Genomic DNA, 13,062 nt, shown 5'->3' with positions numbered 1-13,062 from the left:
GGTTCATCAAGATCAGTCTAACAATAGCCTCATCATACACATTCACATCGGTAGCCTTGATTGATTCAGGGGCACAACTAAACTGCATCCAAGAAGGACTCGTTCCTACCCAATACTTTGAAAGGACTGGACAAAGGCTAACCACCGCCAGCGGGGCTTACCTTGATGTCCAATACAAAATACCCGAAGTTCACATTTGTAACCAAGGAATATGTTTTAAACAATCCTTTATCTTAGTCAAAAATCTAGATTGCCAAGTAATACTAGGACAACCCTTTATAGAGTTAATAAAACCCTTCAAAGTAACAAATCAAGGATTAATTACAAAAATAGGAGGACAAAAAATAAGTTTTGACTTCTTAGAACCTTCTGATATGGAACACATAAAGAATCTTAAGGCCTTAGCTATTACAAAAGAACCGGCTATAAACAGAATAAAATCAAAAGAGAAGCATCTGCACCATTTAAAAAGAGAAATCATGCATTTAAAAACTGCCGAAACACTACAAAAGAAAGATATTCAAACCCAAATAAACCAAATAAGAATCCAATTTGAAACTAATCTTTGCTCCGAATTTCCCGATGCCTTCTGGCATAAAAGAAGACACATAGTCAAACTTCCTTATGAAAAGGAGTTCTCTGAGAAAATATCCCTACCAAAGCAAGACCAATCCAGATGAGCCAAGAACTTCAGGAAACCTGTAAAAAGGAAATTCAAGACTTTTTAGATAAAAAATTAATTAGGAAAAGCTGATCCCCTTGGAGTTGCGCCGCTTTCTATGTAAACAAAAATTCTGAGATAGAAAGAGGAACCCCTCGGTTGGTAATCAATTACAAACCCCTAAATGAAGTTCTCCAATGGATCAGATACCCAATTCCCAATAAAAAGGATCTGCTCCAAAAAATACACCAAGCTAAAATATTCTCAAAATTCGATATGAAGTCTGGATTCTGGCAAGTTCAAATCCATGAAGAAGATCGCTACAAAACTGCCTTCACAACTCCATTTGGACATTACGAATGGAATGTAATGCCCTTCGGATTGAAAAATGCACCAAGTGAGTTCCAAAATATCATAAACGACATCTTTAACCCTTATGGCCATTATGCCATAGTTTATATAGATGATGTCTTAGTTTTCTCCGAATCAATAAACCAACATTTCAAACACTTAAGAAGCTTTTATCAGGTTGTCAAAACAAATGGACTTGTCCTCTCAAAGAAAAAAATGGATTTATTCCAAACTAAGATAAGATTTTTAGGACATTATATCTACCAGGGGACTATCATCCCCATCGAAAGAACTATTTTCTTTGCAAAAAAGTTTCCTGACCAAATTCTAGAAAAGAAGCAGTTACAAAGATTCCTAGGAAGTTTGAATTGTGTTAGAGACTTCCTCCCTTCAATAAGCAAAATTTGTGAACCCTTATACCAAAGGCTTAAGAAGAAAGCCCCTGCATGGGCTGAGACACAAACAAAAGCCGTCCAGGGCATAAAAAAATTGGTCAAAGAAATCCCATGCCTAACCTTAGCAAACCCAGAACTCCCTAAGATTGTTGAAACGGATGCTTCAGACCTTGGGTATAGAGGAATCCTCAAACAAGTTGATCAAGGAAAAGAGAAATTGGTTCAATGCACATCTGGATCATGGAACAATGCACAAAAAAATTATAGTACTATCAAAAAGGAAATTTTGTCAGTAGTTTTATGCATCCAAAAATTTCAAGGAGATTTTAAAAAATGATGTCTAAAATATTGCTTCAAAACAAATTTTCGCAAGATGGCAAGCTCTTTTATCCAGTTTTGATTTTGAAATTGAATATATAAAAGGAGAGCTAAATTCAATTCCTGATTTTCTCACCCGAGAATTCCTACAGGGCCCCAAGGTTATAAATCTCATTCGCATCATGCCTCCCAAAGATGACAACCCCCTTTCAAGAGTCAAGTCTAAGACTGCATATGCCAAGACTCCACCTCCGAGACAGATAACAAACTCCTCTCAAACCACATCAATTGTCCCGTTTTCTCACATTGTTGCAGGGACATCCTAAACAGTCACAAAACCAAGTTCCTCCCAATCAGTAACTAATTTCCCCCCTCAAAAGCTCACCCAACAAACACCAAAGCCCATCCAAGAAAGCCAGTATGTAAACAAAGGTATTTTTCAAGACCTCCTCATCTTAGAAGACTACTACACCCATAAATGTACCTCTGCAACAGACATTGCCAAAAGAATCTTTTACCAAGATTGGCAATTCTACTCCCCAAACCCAACAAAATCTCAAGAGTTCTACGAATTCATCCTCGTAGACACCGATTCCATCAGAATCAAACAAAATTTTGACAAAGAAGACAAGTCTCTTGTGACTCACTCCTCAGTCACTATTCTCAAGATCATCAACGCCGAAGATTGGGGAATGTCCCCCCTTCATCACAAGGACTTCTCTCAACATTATAGGCCCAAAGGATACAATTACTTTGATTATGTGGATGCTTGGCACTACGCTTTCCTTTGGCAAAACTCAAAAGGAAGACACTCGTGGTTCTTCTGTTTTGATTACAAGTTCAAAAGCAATATTCCAAACTGGTTCTCAAAGTGGTGGCACACATATGGACGAATCGAAGAAGTACTTCCTTCATCCCTTGTGGAAGTCTTTACAAAGTTCTGTGAAATCACTTCAAAAATCCCAGGACAATCAGACTTATTCAGGTTCTTCCTACAATGTCACTTAGCCTGGATAATGTACTGGGAATATCAAGTTCAGCACCTTGAAACACATGAAGTAACCCTACCAGTCCTGGCAAGGATTTTTTATGTGAAATGGTGGGACGGATGTAATATTACACACTGTACCACTGACAAGATCATCAAAGCCATTACTGGGCTAAAGCCCATTCCAAAAGTCACTCACTCTCAAGGTTCCAATGAAGAAATCCGCCTCAGGCGGAAACAACTTGAAGAAGAACTTGCTTGACTCTGCCCAGCCAACGAGGAAGACGAAGATGAAGAAGAAAGATTCAGTATGGATTCCTTGTCCCATCATCTTCATGAGGGACAGTTTGCCCAAGACCCCGATGACCATGAAGACCTGCTTACTCAACAAGCAGAATCAGTTTCTTCGGCCCATTCTGCAAACAGAGGACGCGGAAGAGGTCGAGGCAACACTGCTGACCATTTGACCCGCAGGTCAAACAGAACCAGATAAGGGCTCCTTTAAAAAAAAAAAAAAAAAAAAAAAAAAAACTATTTACAAAACCCTTGGATCTAGGTCATGTATCCTAGCCAGAGGACAATCTGGGCAACCCGTTTGGGAAAAGGATGTCTATGCTAGTGTGACGTAAGGAAGATTCCTTTTACACTATTGCCATTACTCGGTAATTAAATAATTGAGTACAAACAGTGTGTGTACATTATGGAAAACAGTCTGTCCCTCAGACATGGAATGCCACGTGCCCCCATTACCAATCAAGACCACTTCAAGGCAAAATTGCTTTCGGTGCTCTCTACCCAACGTCTCCAAAGTCAAGAAAGCAAGCCCGTGATTCACGTTTCCCTGTCACGCCTGGCCAGCTTTTCCAAAAGAAAAGACCATTTCGTCAAAAAGAAGATGCTCCTTCACGTGGCTATGGCCCGCCAAGAGTCTCGTTCCTTAATCCTTTCCGTCTTTAAAAGCCAAGGCGGATCACATTCAAAGCAGGAGAAAAAATTGGAGAAGAGAAGAGCAAACACTCTGCAACTCTCTTCCAACTTCAAACATAAAAAAGAACTAAGTAGTTCTTCAAATTTTTCATTTTATTTTCAAATTTTGTAAGCAAAGTTCTGCGACAAGAATCTGTAGTTCTAAGTTCGAGTGTTCTTCCCAAGTTCCATAAGCTTATATCTCAAGCTTCCAAGTCCTCATCCATACTTGTAAGTTAACCCTTCTGGTAGTCTTACTTGTATCCAAGTCCCTGAATGTCTCAAATCCTTAGCATATTCCAAGATTGTGTTTGTAATCCAAGATCTCTTCTAATATAATACTTTCAGTTTAATTTTCAAATATCATCTTTCTTTTTAGCCGGCTCAGCCGCCTACAAAAGCACAAGCAGAAGACTACCTGCAAAAACGGTAGATCGCTGAGGGTTACCCCCTCTGAGTGTGACAAAGGGTCCATACTGGATCAATTGTCCTTAAGTGTGTGATGAACAATCAGAGGAAATCTAAAACGAATTTGAGAGGAAGAGAAGGAGAGAAGAAGAAGAAAGAGGAGAAGGAGAAGAAGAAGGTGGGAGGAGCACCCTTTCACCTCACCTCACCATTGAAGGTACACTCTCCTCAATCTCAATTTCTCCCTCTTTTTATTGTCCTTGGAAGGGATCATGGAAGAGTAATGCCCTCCCATTAATGGAGCTCTACCTACCAATGGGGAGTGCCATCAATGGAGGACATTAATGCTTCCATTCTTATGCTAAATGAACTATAATGGCCTCTTTGCTTCCATTAATGTTTACCTAAGACCATTTAGGTAAACCCTAACCTAAGAACTTGTGATTTAAGGTTTTCCTTTGAAACCTTGAGCTATACCTATACGGCTGTGTGTCAAACAACTCATGGAGGTTTGATTTAGCATATCTTCCCCTCTTGTGCACCTCCATGTACCAAAAACTCCTATTATGTATGATGATCCATCAAACCCTTGGGTTTGTAGATCCATGTGATTGGAACCTATGAAACCCTAACTTGTGGTGTCCCTCTTGACCAATAGATCATAAAGAACCATTGGTATAAACCATTTTGGATTAAGAGGCAAAAATCACAAAACTAAAATGGCATTTGAGACTCAGATAGACACCGGAAGATGCCATCAGGCACACAGGAAGATGGAGCCCAGGTGACCATCTTCCGGCCTGGAGGCCTCCATCTGCCGTTTCCTCTCGGGAAAATACCGGAAGATGACACAGGAAAATAGGTGCAGGAAGTCCATCTTCCTGTGTCCTGTTTTGGGTTTTTAAAACCTTATCGACGCCCCTCCTCTTTTAAATACCTATGTGCGGGCAATTCATGCATTTTAGTGTAATCTTAGGGCACCCAAGCACGGAGGCCGTACCACATTCTAGGACGCCAGACCCCTCTTAACGCATATTCTGCCCGGATCTCAAGGTGAGGAAATCGGATACCCGCACCTACTTGCATTTCATTATATGATTGCCATACACGTACATGTATGTTTACCTGTCGGAAATCTATTGTTTAATAATGGAGACTCTTCCATGTTGAGTGTAGACACTAGGATGCACTTTACTTTCAATTATTGTTATGGTGTGATATTTGATTGAGTATAGTGATGTATATTGTGAATGACAATGTTGTGCGATCTGATAATGATGGAATCCATATGTTTTAATGTATGTACACCACTAGACAGTAGGTGTTGTTGGCCAGGCATTATGTACCCAGTGCTACGACCCTTTCCAACAAGGGTTTACGTGTTAGATGACCCCCCACGAGGAAACCAGCGATTCCGATTGAGGACTGGGATTGGCGATTTCGATCGAGGACCGGAACCGTGGCAGTGGGGTTAACCTTGGGGGTTTGCTGGGTAAACCAGTGATTCCGATTGAGGTACTGGGACCGGCGAGTCCGATCGAGGACCGGGACCGGCAGGCTCCCTGCGTAACTCGGGTTTGACATCGCCGGATAGGCCATCCGTGAGAGATGGAGGGCCAGGGATGCTACCTAGGGTGTTGCAGTAGCACTATACCTGACTTAGAATTAGATTTAGGTGCACATTGTTATTGTTTATTTCATTATGTATATTGTCATTCATGTATGTAGTAACCAATTGCATGATTCGATTTGCTCATTGGGCTCAAGGGAGCTCATTCCTCGTGGAAACCTTTTTTTTAGATTGTGATGCAGGTGTGGAGGAGCCGATTGGCTCAGAGTTCGTGGCCCCTCAGGGTGGCAGTGGTGAGGATTGGTGGGCCCCTGAGGTAGGGGAGCATGGACCTGACTGCTACTTGGGAGAGTAGCGTTATTTGGTTATTTGGGCTGGTGGCCCCCTTTTGATACATTATATTTTGCTACATTGATCATGCTACTATATTATTTTGATTCCCGTCATGAGCGATGTATTATTAATTATTATGTAATACATAAGTCCTGATGGGAATGCTCGGTATCAGCCGATATTTGGATGAGTTGAAATGTTAAACTTGGATAAACTATCACAGTTATATATTAAGTTATAACACAGATTCCGCTACTCTGATTTTGGTTAAATATATATATATTTTGGTTAAATGTATCAGAGCCAAATTCTATTTAGCCGACCCTTAGTTTAAAGTTCTTCTCTCCTTTTCTGTTTTACTTTCCGGCAGTCCTCTGGGAGTTGCGTTGTGAGAATTAGTTGGCTTTTGGGGCCGTTGGGCAAGAGGTAAGACCCAGACATGCGGTTGATTAGCAACTAAAATCTCCTTCACCCTTTGGTGAATGGAAGTATATCTTAGTTAGGGGGATATGTTCCGATAAACTATGAGTAGACTAGGTAGAACCATGTCTTCGAGACTAGTCGGCGACTTCAGTTCGCCAAATCAAGTAATTAGTAATGAAGTTCTAACAAGTGATCTTGACCAGTCCCTGCAAAACTGGACCTTACCCAAGGTCCCAACCAAAGAAGTTTACAAGCAAGAATGGTATAGTTTCACTGAAACTTTTAGATCCTTCAAATCTTAACAAACTTAAAAAGGATTTCAACTACCTCTACATAGGACTTATACAAGTTGCCATCAAACCCCTGCATAGGGAAGGACTCAACGTAGCCCTGCTGCTTGCACTCAGGGATCAAAGGTTCCTGCAATTTGATGATTCCCTTTTAGGGATGATAGAAACAAGTCTTCACAAAGGCCCAGTTTATTTCAATTGTTACCCAGACATAAACCTTTCCCTAAATGATGCAAACCTCTTGGATACTCTCAAAGTAAACATCCTTACAAGTGGTTACAAGATGAAACAAGGATCAATACCAATTGCCATAATCCATAGAATCCAGTATAAGGCTATGAGGACTTTAAGACCTAAGGCCCTGAGAAGAACCATCAAAGGACAAACTACGTTCATAGAAACAGATTTTGTCCATTCAAGAACCGTTCACCCAAAGACTGTAAGCTGGAAAGACATTAAATTTCCAACAAAATGGTGTCTCCAGGCTCCTTGCCCTGAGACAATTGTTGAACCAAACAGTGACGTTGAATCTATAAATCAAGATCAAGACGGAATGGTTACTATAACATTCCAGAGAAAAGATAAACAAGTAAAAACTGAAGAATTTGAAAGACTTAGTCAAGTTCCAAGTAGAGCCTTAACTTCTAGTTCTCTGGCAAGTCTTCACTTAGAAAATCAAAGGTTACATGAACAATTAAGGTCCTTACAAATCTTAGGATTGCATACTCCAATTAATAGTAATGTCACCCAAGGAATTTATGAAGAACAGTCTAACCAGTCTTCTCCGACAAATAACCCAAGTTCACCAACTCAAACTGACATGCAACACGAAGCAAAAGTTGCGGTCATAACAGTAGAAGACTATGAGATAGACAAACCCAAACTCAGAGTAGATTTCAATTCACCCAGAAACGCTGAAAAAAGAGATTGGTTTTTCAGCTACTTCTCAGAAGAAAAACAACAAGAAATTAAAAACCTTTGGTACGATAAGATGAGAACTATCAAAGTAAATGTCATGTTCTTTACATACTTAGACATTTACACAAGTAACAATAACATTCCTTATCCTTTCTCAAACGTCAACGCTAGTAAAAAGGCTTACCACACCTGGAAATTAGCTGATGATAAAACCATTGAGACTATACACCCTCCTAGTTCAAATATTAAGATAAAAATTAACAACACGGAAATAGCAGCAACACCTTTTAGGTCAACTGAAGGTGTTTCTGATGGATCCAAGAAAGTTATTGAACAAACAAATTATACAAATCAGTACTTACAAACCATAGGAAGTCAACTAATCAGGATAGAGAACTTAATTCAAAAGGACACTCCTATTGAACCAACGTCTCTAAGTCAAGCTAGTACTTCCTCAACAACAACTCTGTTCAAACCTTTCACAATTTCCAACAAGAGCCTAAAAAATCTAAATACTCAAGAAAATAGAGATCTAGTAAGCCAAATTTCCACAAGATTACAAAACTTAATTGTCCCCGACATGCCTCAAAAGGAAACACATGGAAGCTCTGCTTCAAATGTGGCAAACATTCAACAATTAGCTTTCTCTGAATCATCCAGTGATGATGAGGAACAAGACCATGTAAATGCTATTACTAGCCCATACATGAACAACAACTATTATCCAAGACCAACATACCCAGATCTCCAAATTGAACAAAGAAGGGAATTTTCCCAGGCAAATTACCAAAGTGGTACCATCTGTGAATGGAACATAGATGGTATGTCAGATTACAATCTGGCTAACAAGCTTCAAGAAATGACCATGGTGAGCAATACTCATCGGATCAAGAACATACCTGACCAAGCCATAGCAGAAATAATTATTTCTGGGTTTACAGGTCAACTAAAAGGTTGGTGGGATAATGTTCTCAGTCCAACTGAAAAAGAATCCATACTAAATGCCATTCAAATTAATGAACAAGGTTTACCAATTATAATTGAAAACGAACCTGTTGAAGATGCAGTCAACAATTTGATTTTTAGTATAACCAAATATTTCTTAGGAGATCCTCCCAGACTTAAGGACAGATCTTCTGAACAATTATCAAACCTCAAATGTAAAAAATTACATGATTTCAAGTGGTATAAGGACACATTCATGACCAAGGTTCTAACTAGGGACGATGCAAATCTTCCCTGCTGGAAAGAGAAGTTTCTTACTGGGTTACCTAGTTTATTCTCTGAAAAATCAAACAAAAATTAAGAGAAGAGAACAATGGGGAAATCCCCTATCAAACCCTCACCTATGGTGACCTCATAAGTCTTGTTCACAAAGAAGGATTAGCTTTGTGCACAGACATCAAACTTAGAAAACAAATTAGAAAAGAATCAAAATCCTACAAAAAAAAATTAGGGGGATTCTGTGAACAGTTTGGTTTTGATTCTAAAGCCATTTCCCAAAAGAAACATAAGAGTCATAAGCATAACAGGAAATTCAAAAATAGATACTCTAATAAGTACAAAACCCAAAAGGAACCAGATAAAAATCTAGATAATAGGTCTAGCCCCAAGAAACATAGGCCTTACAAGAGAACCTTTCAAAAATCAAGACCAACCCAAAACACCAAGACTGGATGCTATAACTGTGGCAAGCCAGGCCATATAGCCAAATACTGTAGACTCGCAAAAAAGATAAATTCACTTATAATGCCCGATGATACAAAAATTCAACTCTTAGCTGATTTAGGAGAAGACAGCTCCGAGAATGAATTAGAACTCCAAGAAGAACAAATAAACCAAATGGAGTCAAATAGTGATAGTGATGAACAAGTCTCTCCTTGCAATTGCAGTCAAGGAGTATTTTGTAAAAATTGTGATGAGTCCGAATCATCAAAGTCCATCAACATGGTACAAACAAGTTCAGGAATAAAAAATTTTAACAAACTAGAAGAGTTCCTCAATTTTGTTGATCAAATTAAAGATAAACATACTAAAACTTTGTATCTTCAACATGCTCAAGAACTCCTACAGCAAGTCTCCACAGCAAAACCTCAAACTAAGGCAACCCCTTATAACATAAAAAATATTTATAAAAAGTTTGATAAAACTCCTACTTCTTCCCAAAATCCAGATCAAGTTAGAATCACTAACTTAGAAGTCACTACAAATGATCTAAGAACTGAAATCAAAAACATAAAAGCCGAAATAGCAGATCTAAAAAGGTTAAAACAAGTAGTAGAAATAGAAGAAGAAGAAGATAACAGTACAAAACCTTTACCAAATAATAACAAAGATTTTGTCGATATAATTAACAAAGTCAAATGCCAACAGTGGTATGTCAATATAACTATTGTCATATCTTCAGCTCACAAGATCAGTACCATAGCCCTGGTTGACTCAGGAGCTCAAATGAATTGCATACAAGAAGGGTTAGTTCCAACCCAGTATTTTGAAAAAACAACCCAGAAGCTAACAGGGGCAAATGGCACAAAACTAAACGTAAATTATAAACTATCAGATGTTCACATCTGCAACCAAGGAGTTTGTCTAAAACAGGTGTTCATATTAGTAAAGGACCTGAACACTGAAGTTATCCTAGGACAGCTTTTCCTAGAACTTATAAAACCTTTTATTGTTTCAGATCAAGGAATTACAACTACTATCCTAGGAAAACAAGTCCATTTCGAGTTTTTTGAACAAACCAAAACAAAAGAAATAGACCTGCTTAAAACAGTTGCCATTTCAGAACAATCTACTATAAGCTTAATTCAAAATAAACAAAAACACCTGCAATATTTAAAACAAGAAGTTAATCATAGAACTATTGAGCAAAAACTCCAAGAAAGAACAATTCAGAAACAAATTTCTAATACCAAGACTCAAATTGAAAAGGAACTCTGTTCAGAGTTTCCTGATGCCTTCTGGCACAGACGAAGGCATATTGTCCATCTTCCTTATGAACCAAGTTTTTCAGATAAGGACATTCCTACAAAAGCCAGACCAATCCAAATGACCCAAGAACTACAAGAAATATGTAAAAAGGAAATCCAAGAACTTCTTAACAAAAATTTAACAAGTAAAAGCAAGTCTCCTTGGAGTTGTGCTGCTTTCTACGTTAACAAAAACGCTGAAATAGAAAGAGGAACACCCAGACTTGTCATAAATTACAAACCTTTAAATGAAGCCTTACAATGGATTAGGTATCCTATTCCAAACAAGAAAGAGTTACTTCAAAGGCTTTACCAAGCTACTATTTTTTCAAAATTTGACCTCAAATCTAGGTACTGGCAAATTCAAATTCATAAGGAAGACCGTTACAAAACAGCCTTCACCACACCATTTGGTCATTACGAATGGAATGTAATGCCTTTTGGATTAAAAAATGCCCCTAGTGAATTCCAAAATATTATGAACGATATCCTAAACCCTTTTGGCCAGTTCATAATAGTTTATATTGATGATGTTCTAGTTTTCTCCAAGTCTATTGAACAACATTTCAAACATCTTAGGAGCTTCTTCCACACCATGAAAACTAGTGGATTAGTTCTTTCCCAGAAAAAGATGGAATTATTCCAAACCAAGGTTAGATTTTTAGGTCATTACATCTACCAAAATCAAGTCATTCCAATAGAAAGATCCATAGCTTTTGCTGACAAATTCCCTGACCAAATCCTAGACAAAAAACAATTACAAAGGTTCCTAGGAAGCCTAAATTATGTCAGAGATTTTATTCCTCAAATTAGCCAGTTATGAAAAGACCTTTACTCTAGGCTCAAGAAAAAACCCAGTCCATGGACTTCAAGTCATACCAAAGCAGTTCAAGACATCAAAAAATTAGTTAAAGAAATCCCTTGTTTAAAACTTGCAGATCCTGCACTCTTCAAAATCGTAGAAACTGATGCCTCTGAACTTGGATACAGAGGCATTCTTAAGCAAGTTCAAGATGACAAAGAACAATTAGTTCAATTCGCTTAAGGAATCTGGAACCCAGCCCAGCAAAATTATAGTACCATCAAAAAGGAAATCCTTTCAGTAGTTCTTTGCATCCAAAAATTTCAAAGTGATTTATTAACAAAAAATTTTTAGTAAGAGTTGATTGCAGTGCCGCAAAACAAGTTTTAAAAAATGATCAAAATATTGCTTCAAAACAGATTTTTGCAAGATGGCAAGCCCTTTTATCAAGTTTTGATTTCGACATAACTTACATAAAAGGAGAAATGAATTCAATTCCTGATTTCTTGACCCGTGAATTCTTGTAGGGTCCCAAAACAATTTTTGTTATCATGGCTCCTTACCCAAACCCAGTGTTAAATAAAAAGGTTCCAATGCCAAGCCAGCCCCTTCAAATCAACTAGTTAAGGTCTCCCCTTCCAAAACAGTAGTTGCAAGTGTTCCCTTTAACCAATTCGTGGCTAGCTAGTCCACCCAAGTGGTTCCTAATACAAGGTCTTCCCAACAACTTTCTAGACCTAGTTCTTCCACAACAGTGTCCAAACCAGTTCCTTCCCAAAACATACCCAAAAGTCAGTATATCCTCAAACAGGCCTATCAAGACATTTTTGCCCTTGATGACCAATTCACCAAAGGCTGCAACACTCCAGTTGAAATAGCTCGAAGAGCTTTTTTTCCAAGATTGGAATTTCTATTCCCCAAACAGTTCAAAAAACCAAGAGTTCTATGAATTCATTCTTGTGGAGTCCGTATCAAGCAAAATTTTGACAAAAATGAACCAAATTTGGTTACCCATACTTCAGTAACCATTCTACAAATCATCAGTTCAAAGGATTGGGGCACACACCCCCTCTCTACAAAAAGATTCTCTCAAAATTACCAACCACAAGAATTTCACTATTTTGATTACATGGATGCCTGGCACCATGCCTTCCTTTTTCAAAATAGTAAGAACCAACATTCTTGGTTCTTTTGCTTTGACTTCAAGTTTTCAAGCCAAATTTCAAATTGGTTCCCTCGTTGGTGGGCCGCCTATGGACCAATCAATGACATCCTGCCTGATCAAGTGTTCGATGCTCTCAGCATTTTTTGCCAGCACACCGAACAAATCCCTGAACAGCCAGATCTTCTAAGATTCTTCATCCATTGCCGTTTGGCATGGATCATGTATTGGGAATATGCAATTGGGCAATCTGAAGGCCCTGATTGCTCTGTCCTTTTTCTCATAAGGAACTTCAGAGTCAAGTGGTGGGACAAGTGTGATCTAAAAAGATGCACCCCTGAGGCCCTTATCCAATCCCTCGCAAAAGCTACTCCTCAAGTGGCCCTCTCAGAGAAGTCAGACAAGTCCAGTAGCAGTAGACGCCTTAAACTTAAGGCCAAACAAGCAGAGATCGAGGCCCAACTGGCTGCCTTCGATTTTGGGGCTAGACCTATTATCTAGATTT

The 13,062-nt window shown here is 38.6% G+C and overlaps 1 protein-coding gene across 2 annotated transcripts in view; it reads left to right on the top strand.

The window, feature by feature from the left end:
- Nucleotides 1-13,062, top strand: part of LOC122642956 — a 68,279-nt gene that overhangs the window by 15,184 nt on the left and 40,033 nt on the right. The window contains exon 2 of one of the 2 annotated variants that reach the window (XM_043836576.1): nucleotides 6,237-6,244. The exons of the other annotated variant lie outside the window; for it this stretch is intronic. Within the exon in view, the coding sequence (XP_043692511.1) occupies nucleotides 6,237-6,244 (8 nt within the window). The remainder of the gene's footprint in view (nucleotides 1-6,236; nucleotides 6,245-13,062) is intronic. 2 annotated transcript variants of the gene reach the window in all.

This window comes from Telopea speciosissima, chromosome 10 (assembly GCF_018873765.1).
Source record: "Telopea speciosissima isolate NSW1024214 ecotype Mountain lineage chromosome 10, Tspe_v1, whole genome shotgun sequence".
In the NCBI taxonomy this organism is placed as follows: Eukaryota; Viridiplantae; Streptophyta; class Magnoliopsida; order Proteales; family Proteaceae; genus Telopea; species Telopea speciosissima.
The sequence above is the reverse complement of the archived record's forward strand: the minus strand, read 5'-3'. Positions and strand labels throughout refer to the sequence as shown.